We start from the raw sequence: 24,722 nt of genomic DNA on the forward strand, positions 1-24,722 counted from the left end.
TTTTTTGTCTCCCCTACTTTGATCCAAATAAAGTTGAACAAACTTAAAATCCATTGTATGATATTTGTGTAAAGTCACTGAGTGACAAGTTCAGTAAGATTGAATGTGTAACTTACAAAGGTAATTAATGTAATAAAGACCTTAAAAGTCATCTAATGGTATATCATTGTCTTCATAAACCTTTAAAATTTCAGATCAATAACTAATATTACTGTCACAAACTAATATACATGTATAGGGCCTATCCGTATACTTATTTTTCACAGGAATTTACGTGCATGACCAGACATAAGTCAAAAGATTATTAACCTGATCAAAGAATTGTAAAGTTCCAAATAAATTAGTAATATTACCGTCATAAACTATAGTATATATTTTTTTACAGGAATTTATGTGCATGACAAGAAGTAAGTCAAAGGATTATATAACACAATAGACAATGGAATTTAATAACATAGTTCATGTTCTTAAATCAAATTTTTTCTTTATGTCCAATATCTTAATATTTCTTAACCTCAATAACCGTTCATGTAGAGTTTTTTCTTCATAGATTACTAAGATCAGGATATGAAAAGGTTAGGCAGACCCATCGTGTTCCGTTTCAGGTGCTTTATATTAATTATAAATGTGTTATTTCACGCAGTATGATACTACAACCTATTACCTATTATTATTAGTACGGTAGTATATAGATCACATGAATTTCACACACATATCAGATAGTAAGGAGGGGTATTTATTACACTAGGATCTGTTACGGCGCGTTTTTGCCGTGAGGTACACAGGCTGTGGGTAACCCTCTAGAAACATCAACGCTGATTGGTTAATCAAATGTGTGACATCATACATGTAGGGGGAGGGGGGGGGGTCTAGACTAGTCAGGAGGGGTCTGAGGGCAGTAAACGTTGCTTTCTAGAGTATATTCTGATGTTTCTAGCTTATTCACAAATTTAATTTAGGTGTGGAAATTTTACTAATTCATCAAAAACGACATAAGTTCAAACCTAAAAAGATTCCCTAGCTGAAACAAAAATGTACCCACAATCTACATGTATATGAGTACAGTAGTTTCTTTAGGGGCTCTCAGGCTCCAGGTCTGTCCCTACTAATAAAGACAGGGTGAAGTATTACACTAAGCAATGAATTGGACATTGACATGTTTCAGTAGTGTTAATTATACAGTCTTCAATAGCTCTCAGACTCCTTCTCTCACCCTAACTAATGAAGACCAGGGGAAGTATTACACAAAGAAATGAACTGAACCTGTGACTGTTACACAGTTTCATTGGTGTTAATTATACAGTCTTCAATAGGTGAATCCATTAATTAAGTCATCAATAGGTCAATCAGAGTAACATGTACATGTACATGTAATCTAAATCATTATCAAAAGATAGACATGTAGTAGAATCATTACTAAACATTTCTAACTTTCTTGATAGGCATTTAGTAAATCAACATTTTAACACAAGGTACAATTTTATGGATAGTATTAAACTCAGTAATTGTGTATGCATAGTAATTGTGTATCCTTAAAATTTACCTTGTGTTAAACATTTAAATTCTAATCAAATTGATTCAATGTCTTTTACAGTAGCTGAATTAAAATAGATACATGTAGGATACTAGCTAGTCTGTGTAATACAATTACTGTTTATTAAAGGGGCATTATGTAAGATTTAGATAAAGAGCTGGCCGTTCACGCTATATTTCAAAAATAGATAATGCAAAATGAATATATTGAAAATTCATTCAAATTACTTTATTTAGAGTGAAGTTATCAATGGCTGTAGTTTTGACAAGATGTGTGCATTGATCTTAACCGCTGTACTGGTTATTTGAGTTTTAGCCTCGCTTCTCCATTTTTAAAATTTACCGGTAATCATTAAGTGGCCAAACTGTTCTAATTTACTTAAAAATCAGAGCTAAATGTATCAGATGGCATCAAGAGCTGATTATGGTATTGTCATGTTAATAAATGTCTAATTAATAATTTATATAACATTTAATGCTCAAACACAAGACCTGCAATAGGCAGATTTAGCTTACATTATGTCTGTTTAACCGTGTGATGTTTTCACTATAAAGATTCCCTAGTCTTTTTCATCATTCTCTTGAAATATGTCCTACCTACATGTAGAGAGAGAGAGAGAGAGAGAGAGAGAGAGAGAGAGATGGGGTTTAACATCCACTCAACACAAACCAGGTCATTTCAGGATTAACATGGTTCAATTTGATTTCAATAATTAGCTTGCGTGTAGGGGTCTTTAGCAGTGGGAGGAAACCGGAGGACCCGGAGAAAACCCATGAGGTTGGACAGGAGACCCTACTCCTTGTCAGGTACAACCGGGGAATCGAAACTACACCAGTTGACTCAATGACAGACCTTTTGATACCATGAGCACGCGCTAACCATTCGGCCATCCAATCCCCGTCCTAGTTCAAATGATGCTCAATAATGACAGTAATCATATTCCATAGAATGGTTTACTAATATGTTAATATGTAATAAAGAATGAATGAAATGGGGTTTTAAAATGAAATGAAACGGGGCTTAATGTCATACAGTGTGCTATGACGGAAATTTTGCCTGGACAGCGGCACTGCGGCCTACTCTTATATCGAATTCCAACTTTCAAGGATTCTTTTACTTGCACGCCAATGTGTACACGGGACCTCGGTTTTTCGTGCTATCCGAACGACTAGACAGCTGTCCTTGTCAGAAATGGGGTTTATCATCCTACTTTTCTGCACCAACCAAACTAATTAAATGAAAATGGGCATACAGTGTGTTCCGAGAAAAAATTTGCCCTGGACAGCAAATGAATTCCAGCTGTCAATGGTTCTTTAATATGCATGCCTACGCGTAAACATGGCCTTGGGTTTTCGTCCCATCTGATCAGCACCACTGACAAAGAAAAACCAACTCTTCCAACCCGAATAAACTGATCACCTGTCTAAACCTGAGTAGACAGGTTTTATGAGATAGGGTCAATTTACATAATAATCATGATTGTGCATAAGGTAATACTTTAAAGAAATATTTTTATTAACCTATTAGATATTTCCGCGAAGAACTACTGGTAAATACGAAACTCCCATATTGTGATTTAGACCTTGTGAATATAATGGTATATATGCAAACAATAGATGGTATATCAAAATACATATACACCGATATATTAATATTACACAGATAAATATTAGTATTGTATTTGTCATAAAAAAAAAATCATATCGAATTTTACATGTTAAACATACATTATGCAAGAGCTAAATCTGTCTATTGCAGGTCTTTCTTTAGGCCTGAAATGTTTTCTAAATGATTAATTAGGCATTAATTAACTGATCCAGGCCATAATCAACTCTCGATGACATGGGATTTCTCTGATATTAAATAGATTAGAACAGTTCAGCCATAATTTAATTTAAAAATGGAGGAGTGAGACTTAGCTTCAAACACCCAGTATGGTGGTTGCAATTATTGCACATGTCTTGTCATAACTTCTAAGACTAATATCTTCGCACGGAATAGAGTAATTTGAATGAAATTTTCAAATTATTCATTTTACATTATCTATTTTCGAACTATTATAGCAAGAATGGCTATCTCTTTATCTAAATCTTACTTAATGTATCTTTAATGGGAAATCTCCAGTTTTCACAGGGTATCTGTAATTGTATGATACATTGTAACTCAATTATGACCATTTAATGTTTAGAATTGTTTCTATGGATTTCACACAGCCATCTTTCTATGTCTAGACAAATATATTAATAATAAATTACATTTTTTTTGTATAGGCCATCATATATATTCTTCCTGAAGGTTCTTAATGAAATGGGGTTTAATGCCCTAGTTTTATTCATCAGCCGAGCGATTTAAGTGATTACATTAATCCAAATTGTACGAACATACATGTATTTTGACTTTTGAGATATATACATAAACGATCTAGCTTGTTGTGCCTTTAATATAATGAAAAAACAGATAACTTGATGTGATATTGTATTTTCATGCTATTCTATAATAAAAACAGGGTTTACAGGTGTATTATGATAAAACTGTAAACCAAACGTCGTGAAAATTAGTCATTAATGGTACAAAATTATTATCTGTTAATAAAAGAATTTTATCACGCATGATTGATCAAATATTTCATATAAATTCCAGCCAAGATATGAATATTTATGCATATGTACTGTATATAATAAGTAAGAATAATAAAAAATATTCAACGTCGATGGACATCAAGGTCCATGTATACATTCATAAGTTAATCCCCATTGTCAATCAAATAAGACTAGATTGTTACCTGTGTAGAAATATAGACATGTTTTTATATAAGAGGGTAAATATAAGTAAAAAGAATACAAACAGGTTTAGGCTATTTCTAACTGGTACAAATTTATCTCTAACTTATCACGAGTAATTTGAAACCCTTCACGTACTGAAAACATTTTTTATGACCAGACTTCTTTATTTAGGTACAAAACGTATATGACATAATTTTTGATTGGAATATTTGAAAATTATTATCTGATATTTGAAAAATTAATAGGCTTATGCAATACTGGAAAAAGTAATATTTGATATTTGACAAAGTAATATTTGATATTTGAAAAATTAATATTTGATATTTGACAAAGTAATATTTGAAAAATTAATATTTGAAAACCAACAACAGCTTAAATACAAATTTATGTAACAAAAAGATTTGTTTGCTATTTGAACTGGGATCAGGACAAGGTACACATATACCATGCCTCCTGTTCAACACCTATCACTACTTATTACCAAAAGAATTGATCCAAAGCTTTTTATGTTTGTTTTGTAACATTGAAATATGTAAAGGTATCCTTAATGACAATATTATATTAAGTAATTTGAACCAAGGGGACTTTTTCTAAATTTGTTTTTTTGATATTCAAAAAGTAAATATCACCTAAATCTTTAAAGATGCTTTATGCAAAAACTAAATTTGGCTTCAAATGCTATATAAATTATTATTTAGACATTTATTCACATGACAAGCCTATTATCAGCTCTCAAAGCCATCTGATAGCTTAGATATTAACTGGATTAGAACACCTTCGCCATTTAATAATTTATGATAAAATGGATAACGGAGACTTTGTTTATTATCATAGAAACGATACTTGACAATCAAGACTATTTTGTGAAAACTTCAAACAGGATAAAATCATTTCAGAATAAAGTAATTTGAATAAAAAATTTCAATGTATTCATTTTTAATCATCTATTTTTTAACTATTATAATAGCAAGAACAAGCTGCTATTTATCTAAATGATTTAAATCATCAATTCTATTTCTAGCCACAGACAATATAACAGTAGCATCTATACAAATCTCCATTCCAGTAATCGGGCATTAGTTCTGCAATAAACTTCATAGCAAAATCAATACAATAAATTAAGCCTGATTCTAAAGATCCACAGAAACCATAGTGATTATACACATGTAGTCTTTACTTATACATTTGTATATCAATCAATAATTAGATTAATGACCAGATATATAGATTAATAATTACCAAAAAACAAATCTCTGACCAACTTACATGTATATTGATCTGTAAATTTCAAATTTATAACCATAGGTGTACGGGCTGGATGACTGTTAAGGGGGGGGGGGGCAGAACTCAAAATGCCTGAAAAAATTTGGGTTAGCTCCCCCCCCGCACTCCACAAAAAAAAATTGGGAAGATTTGTCGCCCGCAAACGCGTTTTCCTGCTTTTGTAGCCCGTGAACCGTGAATACAGCAACTTCAAAGTGGTCTAATAAACCAATCAACCAATCAATCGTTTACAGTTCACGGAAACGGGACTATCGGGAGAAAATTTTGAAAATTTAACTGCCGCAAACGCATTTTCCTGCTACTCCAGCCCTTGAATACAGTAACTTCAATGTGGTCCAATATAGTTGGCTGACCCGAATCCCAACCAAACAACCAATTGTCGCGGGATATAGGTCCCTCGCTCTATTGGAGAACATTTTGAAAATATAACTGCCACAAATGCGTTTTCTGCTATTCTTGCCTTGCCTGTGAGATAAGCAACTCCAAAGTTGTACAATGGTTTTGTAACCGAAATCCCACTCAATGCAGACCCGAATTCCAATCATTCAATCAGACTGTTGCAGCTGCATTCACAAAAAATAATCGATGCCCGAAAATTTGAGGTATTCAATTAAAAGAAAAGTAAAATTGGTGTTTACGCCTATGTTTATAACTCATAAATTAACCACTTTGGGTGGGGGGTATATGTAAAATCCTATGGCCATTATCGTTAGTAGGGGGGTTCGGGGGGGGGGGGGGATTATGTAAATACCTGCACTCCATAATACCATATGCAGGGGTGGACAAAAGTGTGACAAATGTTCAATACTTATTTTTTCTTTAAAATGAAATGAAATGGGGTTTAACGTCCTACTGTTCCGCTCCGTCTGGGATAATGAAGTTGGGCATACGCCATACAGTGTGCTATGAGGGAAATTTTGCCTGGGCAGCAGCACTAAGGCCTACTCTTATATAAAGTTCCAACTACCAAGGGATTTTTAATGAGCATGCCAATGTATACAGGAGGACCGCGTTTTTTTTTTGTCCCATCCATATGACTAGACAGCTGTCCTTGTCAGGCAATCCATTATTTTCTATTTAACTTGTGTAAATATACATGTACCTGTACCTCAGAATGCATGCACCAAATCAAATCTATTTAACTTGTCGAGGGCCCTCCACACAAGGATAATCCAGTTATGCTGACGCCATTTTAATGCGCTATCAACAATTGTGATCTTTTTTCAAAAGACTGAGATATAAAGATCAGATTAATTAATCAAGGCTTTATGAATCTGATCAGATTTGTAATTAAGCCTATTTAGTTTTGTTAGATAATAATTAGACAATGGCAGTTTGTTAATAGTTTTTATGACTTTAGAATAAGCCCTAATCAGAATACTTTCAATGGTTCAGTTGAGTTGAGGGCTCACTCTGGCTGTTAAACAATTCTTGTAAAAATATGAGATAAAGCAATCTATATAATGATAACCGTTTAACATTTCTATGTTTCTATATACATAAAAAATATCTTCATTTCAAAAAACTTTGTTTGTGACACCCAACCCCACCTCCTTCCTCCTTTAAGATAACAACTATCTGTACATGTGCAGATTAGGTGAACCGTCCATTTTTCGGACTATGTATTTCCGTTTTTCGGGCACAATCATCCGAGAAAGGGGAAAAATAAATTGTTTTTGAAAGGGGAACAATAAGTTGTTTTTAGTTTTTTCTTAAAATATTGAAAATTTATATTTTTGTGTAATTGTGTATTTAATTAAAAATAACATCCATCCATCACAGCTTTGTGAAAAACTTGTTTTAGTTAATGAGTGATTCATTTTGAAAATTCCAGTGACAAATAAAAATTTTGGGCAAAATAACCTCAGCCCCCCCCCCCAACTAAGAGTGCTCCCCTACCCCTATATATGGGTGTGTACATGTAATGTTACACTGCACAAACCTATTTTGACAAAAGTTTGACACAGATCAAAATTAAATTCATTCTTATTTTATAAATAGATTTTATAAAAGATTTGTATTCAAGACATTTTGTGATTCATGTACATTTAAAATTTGTGATTCTATCAAGAACAAATAAAACTAAAATAATTATAATCAAAAAAAAAATAGTTTTTAAATGGAAGTTTTAAGAATATCAAATAAAAACTACAAATAAAATACCACAAAGGTTCCCTAAAGGAAGTTTTAAAATTATAATTAATTTATAAACTAAATGAAATGAAAAGTTGATACACAAACAAAACCAAAAACCCAAGAAATCAATCCACGGGCCGAGGATCGATTTTGTTCAGTTACCTTGGAATTTAAGTCATCTCTATGTCTATCTGATAAATATTTCATTTAATTATACCCACACGAAGTAAATAGTATTGCCGTTCTGGTATATATATTGACCGTTAAATTTCTTGTCCGTATTCATCAGTCTTCTTAACAGAACTCACGTCCATGTATTATTTACAATTGAAAAATACATGCCTGTCTTGATAGATAAAAAATAAACCCCAAATTACCTGGTTAAACGGTCGAACTCGCACAGCCACTTTCACACTATCACTATTGCTTGGCATCTTGGAAATTTATGAATAAATAAATCTAATGTATAGATAAAATTAAGCAGTTCAGTTTGCTTTGGTATTTCTGTTCAGAACACAGTTAAAGTTACGTCTTACTTCGCGCTTATCTCATTTTGTTGTGTCTAGCACTGTAGAGATCGATGCCTCGTTGGTCCAACGTGCCTGTGTGTTACGGCTCAGTAAGCCAATCATTGATCGGGATTAGAGCGCGAAACCAAGCAGCGATATAATTAGCCAAACACGTGTCCTTGTTATGTCGATGTGTGACAGGTAATGACGGGAGAGTCTTGTTTGTTTATATTACCGGGGTAGTACCGGGAGACATTATTATCGGTTGTATTATTGTTTATGACAAATCAGTCGTCCATTATTGTTGTCTGGGGGGCTTGTGATACCTACGTCATTGTTTCAGGATATTAATTACAATTTGACATACCTTTGCGGCTTAGTTAGGGTCTCGGCATTTTTAAGGAGTTCTCGGCCAATAAAGAAATACAACAATCAGTTGTATGCTTTTGAGGCCCTTGAACTAGGTTTATTACAAATATTTTTAACTTACGCGATGTATCTATGTGATTTTGATAAAAAAAAAAGGGATTCTATGTCTACTATGAGTTGATTTGTTTAATATGGGATGACAATCCGTTCACTGTGAAAACTTTAGAAAAAGCCTGTGTTCAGAGAGTTGTAACCGATTTTGTTTTCCACAGCCGTGAAAAAAAAAAGATGAAAATAACAGGGAAATTAAATGAACTGGGGTTTAACGTCCTGCTCCAAAAAATGGCTAGGGATAGTCAGACGTTTTCTAAGCAAAGGGGCATAGGCATGCAATTAGTAAAAGGTTATGTGGCCATACCTTGAAATAAATGAGGACTTGCTATGTATCATTTACTTACATGTTGATAATGAAAACCCAGATTGCAGATATGCTGCTGACAGGCCCAGTTTAATTCACATTTGATTTGTCTGGCTTTCTGACAAGGGAAATAACATGTGTCCAGTCGTTCGGATGGTGTCAAAAACAATGGTTTCATAGACAAATTGGTAGTGCACCTAAAAGATCCCTTGACAGTTCAACTTGAAGATTTGGCAGAAATGCCACTGTCAAGGCAAAATTTTACATGCATTGTAAAATTACAATAGAAATAAAAGTTAAATATTGGTCTCAACATGACTGAAGTATTGTGTGGATAAGAAATTATACCTCATGCCTTTCTTTTCCCACGTTTCACTGCCTGGCAACTAGAAGCTTTGGGTGGCTGAATGGTTTAGATCCTAGGGTGTGTTATTGAGTAAAGTGACATGGTTTCGATTCCCACTTATACGTGACAAGGACTAGGGTCGCCTGTTCAACCACATGGGTTTTCTCCAAGGATACTACTACAGCTAAAGGCCCCTATATATGCACAAGCAAATTAGTTTGTGTTGAGTGGATGTTAAACCCCATTAAAGGTGGAATTGGCTGGATCTGTGATTGAAATGAACTTTAGGTATGTAGTTGCTAGTAATTTGTTGTCTGTTCCGATTATAGGAGCTGGCACATGCTAACATCCTTGTTAATATGAGACAGCTCATAGCTGACACATTTGTTGCAAGACCTGTATATATATGTACTGACACCTTTGTTATAAAACCACTCTATAACACTCTAGTTATCACACTGATCCGCAGTGAATATTCGCTAGGCCGCGACAATCACTGATAAGGATGACATCGATGCGACTTAATGAGTCACAAATATTAACTTTTTTCTCCGACAAATTAAATTCTAAAAAAATTTTTATGTATTAGAAAAATAAATAAAGACGTTTGAAGTATTTGTAGGTAAAAATTATTTCCTATTTTAGTGTAAATAGGTATTAAAATGAGTAAAAGGGGCCATTCTGCTCGAATCTGTAACGTCTTTATGTAAACAATGCACGCGTCATTGAGCCAATGTATGATGCCACGTGATATGACGTCATTTGTTGAAGGTGGTCATCTTTTACAGAGATATTAGAAGATTTGAATAATACTCTGTGAAACAGATTGTCTAGTTATAAGACCATTAAATTTGATACCCTACTTATAAAACCGGTCAAGTGGATACCCTTGTAACCAGTAAAAGTCGACAACCTTATTATGAGACCAGTAAAAGCCGACACTTTATTTAGATGCAAGACCTGCATATGCTGACCCCTTTGGTATAAGACCATTGAAGTTCACACTCTAGTTATAAGACCATTAAAAGCTGACATCCTTGTTTTAAAACTGGTAAAACTGAGCCACGCTGATTATGAGACCAGTAAAGTGGATACCCTTGTTATAAACCCATTAAAAGTTGACGCCCTTGAAATAAAACCAGTAAAAGCTGACACCCTTATTATAAGACCGGTAAAAGCTCGTACATGAGTTATAAGATCGGTACAAGATATATTTGTTGGGTAAGAGACATAAAAAACAAAGATAAATAATTATATTTTAATGATGAGAAAACATGACACAATATGATATTAAACTAGAGATATAGCCCTTCTGGTGTTCCTTCATTCTTTCTATATAATACATTCTCTTTAGCTTTCTTAAAATCTTCATTTGTTATCTTCATTCTTCTTTCTCTTAAAGCTAACAAACCACCTTCCGTACATATAGCCTATAAATAGAAATTATGTAGAATGTTATAATATATCTTAAAGCAAGCCTATAAATAGAAATTATATATTGTGTTATAATATATCTTAAAGCTAACAATTCACATTCTGTACATATAGCTTACAGATAGGAATCGTTATAATATATAAATTCTATGATCCTTACACTATGGCACCAAGAACAAAGTACATGTAGTGTTATTTAATTTATCTGCTTTTAAAATAACAATAAATTGTCATCAAGTGTTATAATATATATATAAATTGTATGTTTCTCACACAACTCTGCCCAGAACAGTGTAGTGTTATTCAATTTATCGGATTTTTAAGGAAACAATAATTTGCCATCAGTAATGAGCTTTTAACCATAATGATCAGATATATATACTGTACTTTAGTAGTTCTAACAATTTAAGATGTGTAATATTTCAACAAAAACAATTATGGATGCCAACTAATTTTAGAAATGGGAATTTTTAAACACTGTATTTGAGAAAGTCAGGAGTTTGAAGCAAGCTGAAGATGGTTATAATACAGTATATTTTTAGTCTAGGCAATTACGGAACATAACTTCTTTTTCTTTTATAAATTAAACATACATTATGCAAGAGCTAAATCTGCCTATTTCAGGTCTTTCTTTAGGCCTGAAATGTTATCTAAATTATTAATTAGACATTAATTAAATCCAGGCATAATCAACTCTCGATGTCATCACTAGCCTGCGATAGTTACTGGATTAGAATAAGATTTGCTGCTCAACTATACTATTCAAAAAAAGTAGGGGATATTTGATTTTGGGGGCATAATACTAAAATATGCAAATGACTACGAAAAAAGTCACTATCAAACCTAACAGAAGAAACATTTCCAGTTACATGTGACGCCCAAACGCTCCAATAGCTACCGCATGGAATGCAGGTGATGCTTGGGATCATCATGGGGGTCCAACCCAAGATTTGCACGACTCTGACTTTGAATGTTACAGTCATTGTGGCATTGAATTCCTGGGTGGAAACATCAGTTTAATTGTTTTAGTGACCAGAAAACAAATTTTGATATGCGTCGGCTTACCCAAAATGAAAGGTTACGTGCCCTTGGCATGCTACAGATCGGCATAACACAGGCGGTTGTGGCGCGGACGATGAATGTTTCTCAGTCTGTCATAAGCAGGCTATGGTCCAGATACCGTGATACACAATCTGTACAGGACAGACCACGCTCAGGTCGACCAAGGGCGACAACTCAAGCCCAGGATCGATTTATCCGTACCTTGGCCTTGAGAAATCGTGTCATCACAGCAAATCAGATCAGCGCTCGTCTTCAAACAGACACTGGTGTGAGAGTGAGTGGCCAGACGATTCGGAATCGACTGCATAGGGGTCACCCTCGCGCCCGACGTCCTCGCCTGATCCCTTGTTTGAGAGATCATCACATTCAGGCAAGACGTCGTTGGTGTAGGGATCGTCAACACTTGGATAATCGACGCTGGAGCAATGTGATGTTTTCAGATGAGTCAAGGTTCACTGTTGATTTTTTTGACAGACGTAGGAGGGTGTGGCGTCGTCGAAACGAGCGCTTCCAAGACGTTAACGTCATCAGACATGATCGATTTGGGGGTGGTTCTGTTATGGTGTGGGGAGGCATCACTGTTGCTGGAAGAACGGCTTTACATGTTGTTGCAGGGCGTGTTACAGGCCAGTACTACCGGGACAACATCTTGGCAGTCCATGTTGTGCCGTTCGCACGACGTCATGGCCGCCGTTTCATCTTCCAGGATGACAACGCAAGATGTCACAGGGCCAGGATCGTTACAGGTTACCTCCAACAACAGAACATCACGACATTACCTTGGCCAGCACTGAGTCCCGACCTCTCCCCCATCGAGCATGTCTGGGACATGCTTGGACAGAGGTTACGTCAACGTCAACAACGTCCTGCCAATGTCCAAGAACTTGCTGCTGCGTTGCAACAGGAATGGGACAATCTGGACCAAAATGACCATAGACGTCTCATTAGGAGTATGCCACGTCGGATCAATGCTTGTTTGGCAAACAGAGGAGGATTTACCCATTACTGACTTGGTTGTGATGCTGTGGTAACTTTGCTGTTTGACCCCGGGTATCATTTTACCCTTATAATGGTCAGTCTGTGCCTTACTTAGTCTAACGATCATTTGGAATAAATCGATGAATGTGAACTTCATTTCATTTTGTCATTTGTTTCTTCGTCAGTTTCATTAGGTGACTTTAATAACACTTAAAAATCAAATATCCCCTACTTTTTTTGAATAGTATATTATAGTGAGAACTGCCAGCTCTTTATCTTATTTCCCATAATATATCTTTTATAAAACACTTGTTACTTTAAATATAATCCTGCAAGCGAACTAACCAATATAAGGGGGATAACTCCATTTTTGTTTGCATAAATTTGATTGGCTTTTATCTTTTGTCAAAACATTTTTTGCACGCTTGATGTTATTATAATTTAGATATAAGGCCAAGGTAATTCATTTTTTTAGATCTTGGGGGTCTTGATCAATAAATATTCTTGTTTGCGATGTTTTGCCAAAATTTCAAAAATTAAATATTTGGAACTAAGTGCTTTTGGTTGTTAAATTAGTTTTTTGCCTGAAGTAATTGGAAGTAAAATTAATGGGTGTTCCTTTAGATCTGAAATTCAACTTAGTGTGGCCTAAGGAAAATATTTGTATATCTCTCTATCACTTACCTTGATATCAGCACCGGATAAATCATCTTTAGACATGACATAATCATCTATGTTTACATCATCAGCTAAAGTCATTCTACTAGTATGTATAGTTAAAATTCTACGTTTTGTCTTTTCATCAGGTAATGGAAATTCTATTTTACGATCAATTCTACCTGGTCGAATTAAAGCTGGATCTAATGTTTCTATACGATTAGTTGCCATGATCACCTATTAAATAAAAACAATAATTCATTACATTTTTGAACAATATTAAATTCAATAATTTTTGCTTAAAATCCAATTAATGAAATTTTAAAAATATCAATATAAAAGTTTTCCGTTCAACTCAGACTACACATTTTGTTTTTTTGTTCAACAGAATTTTTAATAAGGAATGGCTGAGACACATAAATTTATATATTAATATTAGCTTTAACTTACAACCAAGCCTGCAAATAATGCACCTGTTGCAGACATTGTAAAGCATAAATTCAGACTTCGTCAGACATAATCACTTGTGTACGTCGTTATGTCTGCATTTTCAATCTTTTTAACCCTTTCAATGCTAGACGTAAATCCACTGCCTGTGCTAGACTCCTTTTTGAGGAAAAAAGGGAGGTTGGAACTGAATGCCAAGCAGTACTTATGGAAGCTTTTATGAAAAATCTTTTTGTCTGTTGGGATGGGCATGAGGTTGGGCTAAGATGATAAAATAGAATTTTGGAAATTTGCATAATAATGTAGTCACTTGACGTCATGGCGGCCATTTTGGATTTCTCATTTCTCACTAAAGCTAACACGAAAACAAATTTTTCTCCATGAAATACTTAAAAGATATTGGTTTTTTCACTGGATTTTGATAAAGATATATAAAATGAACAAAAAATCAATAGCAGCCATGAGCAATGCCGCCACGAACACGCGCATCACGTCTCCCGCTGCCATGACCATGTGCGGATTGCAATACCTTGTTTTTACTTTCACTTTCATCCCCAAGTCCCATATCATTATCAATATAGTCAATCAATAGATCTACACGTTCGGGACTCAGAAATTGCCTACGTCTTTTACGATCTAGCAGGCCAGCATTATGATCAACATCAGAATTATTGTCAGAATCGACTGCAGACACAGGGCTATCGTGTTCACATTGGGCTTGTTCATTATGCACGGCCATAATACCAATCACTGTCCTGACTACTATCATTATCAAGTAACTGGAAACGAATTATGTGTATCACCCGCCTCGAAATTGTCCACGTGTTGATCAGCAAGACGTCATTCGTCATTCACGACTTCGTCGAGAGTGCATCGTATACGTTGTCACTATGCACTCCACCATTTTACGGTTTGCCGCTTTGAAACACGTGGAAATATGTTCTAGTGTATAGAAAAAACAATAGATGGCACTTGCAGTTACGGTACTAATTTTAGCGAGGGCTTTACAGAGTACACGGTAATACCGGGTACGCGCATTTTACCGACATTTTATAATACCCGGTAATACCCGGTAATACCGGGTATACGCAGTGAAAGGGTTAATGCACGTCGGAATGAATGAAATTAAATATGTCAAGTACCAGTTTATTAATGCCTGGCATTTTGTCAGGTACATCTAAAATCAATATGCTAACAAAAACTGGACTTAAAACAAATGTTACATTCCATAGCTAGATAGAAATGAAATGAAAAGGAGTTTAACGTCCTACTGGTGTGCTCTGACTGGACTAATGAAGACGGGCATACGCCATGTGCTATGTGAGAAATTTTGACCTGACAGCGGCGTGATTCTCCACTATTATATCAAATTCCAACTGCCAAGGGATCTTTACATGCATGCCAATGTGTACACGGGACCTTATTTTGTGCAACATCCGAATGACTAGACAAGTTTTTGTCAGGCTTTCCGTTTTGCAGCACTGGCAAAAGGAAACCACGGCGTAAAATCTTGATAAACTTTTTTGCCCAACACTGGGAGCGAACCCACAGTTAGATAGAAACAATTAAACAATATAAAACTACTGATAATTAATGGAATTTCGTACTTTAACATCACCGTGAGAATCAAAACCATCTAGCTGATTTAATAACTCTAACATTGTTCTCTGTATTTCTCTCTCACCACCAGAATTAGAATCATATCTACAATATAAAAACATACATAATGAAATAAAATATATCCACAATTCTTTTATAGTATTTAGAGATTGGGAACATAACACAGTTATATAGGCCAAAAACCACTATTGTATTATACACAAGCACAACATTGTGAAAAGTATTCTCTTAACCTTATCAAGCACAAATGAAATGAAATGGGGTTTAACCTCCTGCTGTTCTGGACCAAAGTTTATATATATGATGTATATTTGTGCTTGACAACTTAAGAAAATACTTATCAATAAGAGAATATTTATCGAAATGCTGTGTTTCTGTGCCATAAACCAGTGATTTATGTGTGAGTTAGAGAGAGAGAGATTAACCTCCACACAAACTTATGTCAGGACTAACATATGGTTCAATTTTATTTCAATATTTCGACTAAGCGTAGGGGTCTTTAGCAGTGGGAGGAAACTGAAGGACCCAGAGAAAACCCACGAGGTTGGACGGGCTTCCCTACTAATGGTCACTTATAACTGGGAAATCGAAAGCACACCAGTTGACTCAATGACAGACCTTATGATACAGCGTGCACGTGCTAACCATTCAGCCATCCAACGCCCATTGTTGTGTGGGACTTGTCCACTGCACTAGTTTGAAGTAATATCCATGTTATTTAGTAGGATGTGATTAATTTTTTTCTTTAATCAATATGTTAATTTTTGAGTGAACTTCTGTTCCTTCTGTATTACATTAAGAAATTCATCATTGTTATCATGCCTATATATTTAGAGTTTTTCTATTTAAATGTCTGGAAATAAAGATTTTTACCTTTTTGTACCTATAGCATCGATTTCATCAATAAACACAATAGATGGAGCATGTTCTTCGGCCACACGGAATAATTCTCTAACTAATTTCGGACCATCTCCCTGTTTTTAGAGAAAATATATCATTTTTGTAACTAGTTTATTACCTTTAACAGAATATTAAAATAAAATGTCATTTCAGAAAATTTTCTCAAGTTTACCAATATAAATGGCCATTTAAAGTAGTGCTGGCATGATATATAATTGGATCGATCTATCAAGGTTCATCATCTCACGTTTGCCTGCAGATTATTTACTGTTGATATTTTTATTTTGTTTTGTTAATTAAATGTTAAATGATCAATCTGCGTACAGTTTAAGTGTAGTTTAATGGTCAAGTGTGAGACATTAAGTAATATATTGATATTGCACGAGTGGGTTTAGCACGAGGACTATATCTATATATTACGCAATGTCTTGCACAAGACTATTAAACAACTTAAAATACAGACACTATCCAGCATGTGCATTTCAATGAAATACTCCATGCGGGTCCAATATTTCAACTAGTATAAGTAATGTACGATTGGCACATTGCCTGTACCATTATATGAAATAATGGTACGCCAACATCAAGGATGCCGTCACATCTGTATGTTAACTTGAAATATTCAATATTGTCCAAAAATTGCATGATCAGGATTGGCAACTTTAAAATTGGTTTAACAATAGAATTTAATAGAAATGCACAAACAATAAAAGCATACAAATTACTTACCAAATATTTTTGAATAAGTTCAGAACCCACAACTCGAAGGAAAGTTGCCGACGTTTGATTGGCTACAGCTTTAGCTAATAATGTTTTACCTATAAAAAATAACATAAATTATTATGTGCATACCGAATATAATAAATTAACCATGGAAGAAAAATAGACTGCTGATCAATGATCAAAAGGAAGAGCCTAAGGCTGCCACTATGGGGAGTTGCTTCCCTTCAGTAATATAACGAAAATGGAGTTTTACATCCTAGTTTTCTGCACCAAGTGGGCTAATGAAGATGGAAGTAAAATAACACTTCATAAGATAGTTAATCCATTGTTTTATCACATCAAAACATGAAATGTTTATAACTCTTATTTTAATAATATGATTTTCTTGTTTATACAGATTGTTTATACTGATTACATGTTGGAAATACAATCTTCTTACAACAAATGATAGAAGAGTGCAAGAAATGTGTACACTATGTCAACCTTCATGACATCACAAAATGCACTATTCCTAAACTCACATGAATATTTATTTACTGTAGTTAATAAAGTGATTTTAGTATGCTAGGTATGACAAATTGTTATGCAAGATGGAATAGTATAGTAGTATGCCAGGTATGACAGATTGTTATATAAGATGATATAGTATATTTGTATGCTAGTTATGGGGGGGGTTGGATGGGCGAATGGTTAGCACACGCGTGCTGTATCATACGGTCTGTCATTGAGTCAACTGGCAGGGTTTCGATTCCCCGGTTGTACGTGACAAGGAGTAGGGACGCCTGTCCAACCTCGTGGGTTTTCTGTGGGTCCTCCGGTTTCCTCCCACTGCTAAAGACTCCTACGCGCATGCGAATTATTGAAATAAAATTGAACCATATGTTAGTCCCGAAATGACCTAGTTTGTGTCAAGTGGACGTTAAACCCCATTTCTCTCTCTCTCGCTTGTATGCTAGTTATAACAGATTGTTATGTAAGATGGAATAGTATAGTAGTATGCTAGGTATGACAGATTGTAATATACGATGGAATAATTGTGATACTAACCTGTACCAGGGGGACCATATAATATAACACCTTTTGGTGGTTTAATTCCCATTTCTTCATAATATTCAGGATGGGTTAATGGTAACTCAACAGATTCCTGAAATATAACACATCATTTCATTATTATACCCCATTTCATTTAAAGATTAAACTCAGAACTCCACATGCAAACAGAAATTGGTTTTCGGAAGAACTTCTGCTGCGTCAACAATGCTCAACTGGTAACCTTAGAACTGTGTAAATACACAAGCTTATACTTACAGAACATATGACTATAGATAATAAGAATTCCTGATACTATTTATTATATATCTTATAACGACTATACATTGTCCCTTTCAAGGTCCACCGTCCTAAACCAGTGACAAGGGGACACCACACTGGAAAATCCTGATGAACTTTCTGGGCCAACACTGGGATTGAACACCGCCAGGTTAGCGAAACAATGTATTACTCTCATATAACATTGTACATTACTAGTAATCAGTTGTTGATTCCCAATATAATACAGCGATTGGCTATCCCTTTACCTTCCAGAGGTGTGGGATGTTGATGAATTACTTTTCTTGCTTCAGTTGTATATGATAATAGACATTATAACGTGATATATAATGTTGAAGGGTAAATAATACCTTTATTTCTTGAATCTGTGTATCTAAACCACCTATATCAGCATATGTTTCTTGTGGAGCCTTTTCTAGTTTCATCACAGTTACCATAGGATCGGTATCATCAGATAATACTCCTACTACTGCATGTACCTATAATAATCATAATATTAATAGTCATTACACTTTATCTATTCAGTTTTACTTGTTGCTTGACACATGTGCCATATATTCGAGGAATAGCTTGGACATGCTGATATACAAGGCCATACTAATTTGAAGTTTTGTTCATTGGGAACAACTATTAAAATAATGATTTCCATGTTCTGGGTGGAAAAATTAATTTAAAAACAAAAAGCAATTGGTTGCTCTTCTCTAAAACTTTAAGTTCTAAAATTTTAAATTTTGAAATGTGACTATTTCTGTATCAAAATAAAAAAAAACCCTAAACCCTATAACTCAAATAGGTTTGGTCTAAGGCTACATAAACTTTTCAAGAAACAAATGACCAAAATTTAAAAAGGCAACTGCACCACAATACAGCTTATTTTGTTCCCTGATTTACAAGACAGGCCAATCACTTCTTTTTATAATTCATAGGGATTTGTTCCTGTGATGTTTAATTGTGCATTATATGAATGTGTATATTATCAGTTGATAAATGTGGTATGTGCTACGATATTTGAACCACTGAAATTCAAATGATGATTACCTAGGAAATTAGTAGACTCCTGTGGTATTGCTAAGTAAATGTCAAATTTTTAGTTTCTCTACAAATTAATTATGATTATTTTACCTTGTGATTTAATAAAACAGAACAGCCAGGTTCGAGTTGATCTTTATCAACAAACGATAATATACTGACATAATGTTCACTACCGACAGATGTTGATACAATAGCATGATTATCATCTATAATCTCCTCCATATTACCAACAGACATAGGTGACCCTCTTAACTCATCCACTTTAGTTCTTTCTTCCTGTAACATTTCAATTAGTTAATATAAAAACATTGAGGTTGAACATCTTGTCAACAGAATACTTTAGTCATTATAAACCTGGTCACAAGGTAGTTTTTATTTCTATGGTCTTGTGTGCAGGAATGCGAAGGACGAGAATTTTGCCAGGACATCAGCACTTCTGCATACTATTCTTGGATTTCCAACGGCCAATGAAATGGGGTTTAACATCTCGTCAACAGAACACTTTGGTCATTGAGAGACAAACATATGGTAATTTTTATTTCTATGGTTATGTCCGCTGCACTGCTAGGGAGGTGAATTTTGCTTGGACATTCAGAATTCTTCTTAATATTCTTTGATTATAAACTGTTATCGATACATAAAAGTGTACACAAATGGACCTTATCTTTTTTGTCCATTACTAATGACTAGGCACACTTTTAAGTCTCGAATGTTCCATACCTGACAAGATAAGGCTTGATTTGAACCTGGGACAATCCAGTACCTTGACTACTTTCTCTTAGATATAGGATTGATTACTGGCACATAAACTATTTTACTTAAAGATACATTATGTAAGATTTAGATAAAGAACTAGCCATTCTTTCTATAATAGTTCGAAAGTAGATGATGTAAAATGAATAATTTGAAAATTTCAGTCAAATTACTCTATTGCAAGCGAAGATATTAGCCTTTGAAGGTTTGACAGACGTGTGCAATAATTTCAACCACCGTACTGGTTGATCGAAGCTAACTCTCGGTCCTCCATATTTGATTAAATCAAAGTATCGCTGAACCATTCTAATCTATTTAATATCGGAGAAATCTGATGCCATCGAGAGTTGATTAAGGCCTGGATCAGTTAATTAATGTCTAATTAATACTTTAGAAAACATTTCAGGCCTAAAGAAAGACCTGCAATAGGCAGATTTAGCTCTTGCATAATGCATGTTTAAGATAAGAATGTATGTGTATTTGGCCACGGATAGTATAACATTTTTTTCAAGAGCTAAAAAGTTATGAAATGATCCTTTAAAGTATTCATACAATGGCATACATAATGCAGTAAAAACAGCACTGAAAATATTCTCAACAAACCAACCTCATGTTTCTCTTCTTGAGGTTTTAATCTCTCCTGATTCTTGATGAACTCCTCCTCCATTAATAAATAATCTTTGATTCTTTCTAACTTGAGAAGTTTTAATCGACATCTTGCGTAAGGTGTAACTGCAAGATATAATTCAAACAGTATATAAACCAGATATTATTAAATCATGTAGTTACTGTTAATACATTAGATATACTTGAATGACATACAATCTATCTCAGTATCAGAAACCACTGTCCAGCAGATGACCATTTCTACAAAGTTGCATGTACAATGTAGTGGTATTACGTGTTAAAGTAGCTAAGTCTCTTAACTCAATATCATCCAAAATCTTCAACATTGAAAACACAATTTATTTGTCAAATTAAATCAACATTCATGTTGTGATCTTACCGGAAAAAGATGGGCTTTTGATATCCAATATTTAAGACAAAATAAACATTTTACCATTGGTACACGAATCATGTACCGTAATGCGCTTCAGTCCCAGTTGTATCAAGAGACTCGAGGGACGAGGCTAGACACATTGCACCAAATCAAACGGCATATGTAGACTGGAATAACCAGGCGCTAGAAATTTGCACTCACTTGAGACTGCTGGCTTATTTCGCCGAACATAACTGATTTGAAATTGGAGTAAAAACGGAAACCATTGAATGTAAATCAGTTTATATACATTCATACTACAGTATTATATGCGTTGCGACCCACTTTTGTCAATTTCTAGGTCCCAAATGTTAGCGATTTAGCTCCTTTAACTGAATTTCAAGTACTCAAGTTATTTTACAGACTACCATCCTGCATGCAACAGTCATGACAACAGATGTTGCAGTGGCTAAAATTTCACAAAATGATCAGCATCTCAGAATGTATATCTGGGTCCAATTTCAAACATTGGATGTAATTGCACAATTTTTTCACATATCTGACCCACTACATGTATGTAATGATATGAGAATACGGAACTATTAATTTATGTACGGTAATCAAATTACATTCAGTAGTAAGTTCTATGTACTTTATTTGCATTATTTGTACTAAACACGTAAGCTTACCTAATGGCAATTTTGTAGCAGCATCAGGTCCCTTCAACTTCTTCTTCTTCTTGCCAACTCTTGTGGGTACTGGAGGTTCATATTTCTTCTTCTTATCCTGTAGTAAAATAAATTATAAATAACTGACTCATACTGTTGTCATTAATAAGAACTTACCTGTTATTGTGCATGTACATGTAAAAGAACCTTTGAAGAGAATACAGAAACGCTGCTGTCCAGGCAAAATTTCCTCCCTAGCATTGCGCGTCAAAGAAAACAAATGTATGTTAAACTTTGTTACATTATTTTCTATTATTACAAGGGATTAGTTTTAAAGAAGATAGGTTGCCAGGCAACGAAACATACGCCCACAGCAGCTATATCGTCCGGGCAGTCAACAAGAGTTGTCGCATATTTTTACATTTATAATACATTAAAATCTGATTAAGAGTAACAACTCATTAAGTAATTATCAGAAAACCATTAGAATTTGTTCGGTTTTTATAAAGTTCTGCCCCATGCTAACGTTTAGTATACGAAACTTTTAACATCGTGGATTTAGCTGTTCAAGTCATAAAGATTCATTGAAAATCAATATACTTGTTCGTCTCAAGACCTTAAACACTGTGTATAAATTTAAATTCAATCGGATATTAACTTTAGCCTCTAGAGCGTCCTCAAGGTTTTTTGCAAAAATTATCGGAATTCGCTGAAAATCAATAGGATTCTTCGTCTCATGACCTTAAACGCGGTGTATAAATTTAAAGTCAATCGGATATTAACTTTTAACCTCTAGAGCGTCCTCAAGATTTTTCGAAGTGATCAAGGGCCATAACTCTAGCTGTAATTATCGGAAATTGCTGAAAATCAATAGGATTCTTCGTTTCATGACCATAAACACTGTGTATAAATTTAAAGTCAATCGGATATTAACTTTAACCTCTAGAGCGTCCACAAGATTTTTCGATCAAGGGCCATAACTCTGGCAGTAATTATTTAAAATCGTTGAAAATCAATAGGCTTCTTCGTCTCATGACCTTAAACACTGTGTATAAATTTAAAGTCAATCGGATATTAACTTTGACCTTTAGAGTGGACGCCGGACGGACGGGGGCGACGACAATGTGGGCGTATAAAAATGCTACAAAAAAATCCTTGATTAAACCAAATTTTTTGGGGGGGGGCGGGGGGTATCATGTATGTTGTTTATAATTACCCTCCAGAAAAGTCCCAAATCATCTTTGTGTTCAAACCCAATTTAACTCATAATTCACCCAATGAAAAGATAAATAAGTGATGATGTACCAGTAATTTGGCAATGTGGATATGTCTGATTGAAAGCTCCAATAAATTTGTCTTTAAAGGTTTTTACTTTTTATTATTAACTCTGCATAGAACATCAATTATCAATTGTAAGCTTATACCTTATCATCTGACTTTTCACCTCCACCACCTGATCCACCAGATTGTTTCTGTCCCTGAAAAAAAATATGATCATTTCATTTGATAACAAAAAGGTACAACTGAACTACATTACAAGAGTATTATAATATCTGAACCAGAAGCAGAGCATGACATCATTGCAGCCATCTTGGAATTGCGATGTGTCATATATCAAAATTTGAAGTCTGTAAAGTGGCGTGCAGTGCAGTTGTCTAAAGAATATAATAGCATTCCAAGTTTCATGTTCAGTCACACTCAAATTGGCCAAACCTTTGACTTTTTTAAAGAGCAATGCCCAAGAAATAAGATTACCAAGTGTAAGCTGATGCCAGCAGTTCCTATAGTTCAAGGCTTATTAGGTCTAACAATGCTAGCATATAATTTTTTCAATGCTATTATATTATGCCATATTGTGTCCAGAAACTGAATGAATTAGGCTAGCTTTATAATTTTCAATTTTGTCTTGGATCTTCAGTTCCAAAAAGCATCGTCCTATCACTATCAGAGACAGTTCATAGGCTAAAGGAACTACGAAATGTCTACAGATAGTAAGTAAAATACTATGCTGTCCAGGGAGATGCAATTTTTTGTTGGTCAGTAAATATTTTTTTTCTTTTTTATCTTTCGTATTTTGTCGGATGAATAAGCAGAATTGAAACGAATCCATGACATTGATTCTACTTTTCAAATGACTATTATTCTAGTATTTGTTGTCTTCTTGTTGTTTTTTCTATATAGCAAGTTATAAATGTCTTCGAAATATGAAATGATCTTTCAATTGTCTCCAAAAAATGACGTTATAATAGAAATTAATCAAAAATTATCAAACAACATTTCTAATAATTGTTTTTGCTCACCATCTTTACCGGATGTGTATCGTGCGCAGACTCAATGCACCAGGGGAAATAACTCTGTGAGGAGAAAATTGGAATCGATCCACGCGTCTTTTAAATTCGGGATTTCCATTTGAACCACCAGTTGACAATTTTTTTTCTGGTAAATAAATAAAATGTCGAGAGTTTCTATATGTATATGTATAATAAAACATGAAGGATTGTTTAAAGAAATATTCCATCGAGCATTAGGTCATATATATTTTCGAAATTATTTATCTTTTTTATTACACACCCCAATAGCGCACAACTGTCACAATGTGCTAATATGGCTTAACAAAGACATACTATAGGTCAAGAAAATATTGCATATACATAATAAAACGAGATAACAGACAACATACTTGACACAAACAAAATAAATTTTGAAAAAAAAAAAAAATTATTCAGATAAACTTAAATGTGATTAAACTAGCTCTGGATTA

General features: G+C 34.4%; 1 protein-coding gene across 1 annotated transcript; it reads right to left on the reverse strand.

Annotated features, from left to right (window-relative positions):
• Window positions 1–10,623: 10,623 nt before the first annotated feature.
• Window positions 10,624–24,322, reverse strand: LOC126820441 (26S proteasome regulatory subunit 4). Its single transcript, XM_050548424.1, has 12 exons — window positions 24,262–24,322; window positions 23,386–23,439; window positions 21,983–22,079; window positions 20,922–21,046; window positions 19,652–19,837; window positions 18,880–19,008; window positions 18,248–18,344; window positions 17,207–17,295; window positions 16,451–16,551; window positions 15,565–15,661; window positions 13,538–13,747; window positions 10,624–10,809 (listed from the first exon to the last, which is right to left on the reverse strand). The coding sequence occupies exons 1-12, from the start codon at window positions 24,262–24,264 to the stop codon at window positions 10,675–10,677; spliced, it is 1,323 nt and encodes a 440-aa protein (XP_050404381.1). The 5' UTR covers window positions 24,265–24,322; the 3' UTR covers window positions 10,624–10,674.
• Window positions 24,323–24,722: the final 400 nt, after the last annotated feature.

The sequence above is a fragment of the Patella vulgata genome, chromosome 5 (assembly GCF_932274485.2).
Source record: "Patella vulgata chromosome 5, xgPatVulg1.2, whole genome shotgun sequence".
NCBI lineage: Eukaryota > Metazoa > Mollusca > Gastropoda > Patellidae > Patella > Patella vulgata.